Here is a 1,517-nt window from a genome sequence, read left to right on the forward strand (position 1 = left end):
GCCTGCAGCGGCCTGGAATTCAGGCAGGCTTCGACCTGAGCGAGGAGGGTGCTCATTTCCTCAAAGGTGAGCGTGGTCTCCCCAATGACCCGACGGAGATGGAACTTGGTCGACTTCACGGCGGCCTCCCACAGTCCTCCGAAGTGCGGTGCAGCTGGCGGGTTAAAGTGCCATTTGACACCCTCTGCGGCGGCGGCGTGAGCAAGGCGACGGCCGTCGGCGGACGAAGCTCGGAAGAGCTCTCTTAGGACTCGGTCGGCTCCCACGAAATTGGTGCCGCAATCCGAGTATAGCTCCTCGCAGAGGCCTCGACGGGAGATGAAGCGACGGAAAGCGGCGAGAAAGGCGTCCGTCGTGTAATCCGACACGACGTCCAGATGCACCGCCTTGGTGCATAGGCACACGAATACAGCGATAAAGGCCTTGTGCGCTCGGTGTCCGCGGCCTTTGGTCGTGCGGATGGAGATTGGGCCGGCGTAGTCCAGGCCGGTCCGGAGGAATGGGCGTGCCGGAGTGACTCGTCCCTTCGGAAGATTGCCCATCGGAGGCTGAGGTGCCGTGGCTCGCCAGCGGGTGCATGTTACACAGCGATGCAGCCGCTGCTTGACGACGGAGCGGCCTCGAGGGATCCAGAAGCGGAGGCGAAGTAGGCCGAGGGTGAGCTGCACTCCTCCGTGCAGCGTCCGGCGGTGGCACGACTCTATGATCAACCGAGTGAGCCACGAAGAAGGAGGTGCGATCATCGGGTGTCGCTCGTCGGTGGAAAGCATGGCATGCTTGAGGCGGCCTCCGACTCTCAGAACTCCGTGGTCATCCAAGAATGGACTCAGGCTCGCCAATGAACTTCGGTGTGACACAGTGCTGTTTGCAGAAAGTGCCGTGATCTCGGAGGCGAAGTGCAGTGCTTGCACCACACGGAGCCAGAGAATCAGTGCGTCGTCGATCTCGTCCGATCGCAACGTGAGTGTGGTGGTGCGGGAAGCAGTGCGTCGCCAGCGGGAGCACCAAGCTGTGACCCGTAGAAGCCGGTGCAGCGAGGAAAATCTGAGAAGCATCTCGGGTTCCTCCTCGATTTTCTCGGTGGCGACGTGTGCCGCGATTCTCTGTTCGGGCAGATCGGCGTCGGGCATCGCAGGGTCCTCGCTCGGCCACAGAGATCGGTCCTCGCGAAGCCAGGCGGGTCCGGTCCACCACAGGGGGTGGTCCAGCAGTTCGCCTGGAGCGATCCCTCTGGAGGCGCAGTCCGCAGGGTTGTCCCGCCCGGGGACATGTTGCCATTGAGCATCCGGCAGCTTCTGCTGGATGTGGGCCACGCGGTTCGCCACGTAAGTCTTCCAGCGGGAGGCGTGCCCCCGGATCCAGTGCAGTGTCACCTTCGAATCTGACCAGAGAAAAATGGGTGCTGCGAACAAACGTAACGTTGATCGAGTGTGACACGCGAGAGAAGTGAGCAAGGCGGCGGCGGTGAGTTCGAGGCGCGGTAGTGTCACCAGCTTGACCGGTGCCACCTTGTTTTT

General features: G+C 62.2%; 1 protein-coding gene across 1 annotated transcript; it reads right to left on the minus strand.

The window, feature by feature from the left end:
• Nucleotides 1-35: 35 nt before the first annotated feature.
• Nucleotides 36-1,402, minus strand: LOC112468137 (the record flags this gene model as incomplete). Its single annotated transcript, XM_025037186.1, has 1 exon — nt 36-1,402. A coding segment is annotated over one exon (1,367 nt), but the record flags the coding sequence as incomplete, so codon positions are not given.
• Nucleotides 1,403-1,517: the final 115 nt, after the last annotated feature.

Source organism: Temnothorax curvispinosus, unplaced genomic scaffold (genome assembly GCF_003070985.1).
Source record: "Temnothorax curvispinosus isolate PA1 unplaced genomic scaffold, ASM307098v1 QBEX01018126.1, whole genome shotgun sequence".
Lineage (NCBI taxonomy): Eukaryota > Metazoa > Arthropoda > Insecta > Hymenoptera > Formicidae > Temnothorax > Temnothorax curvispinosus.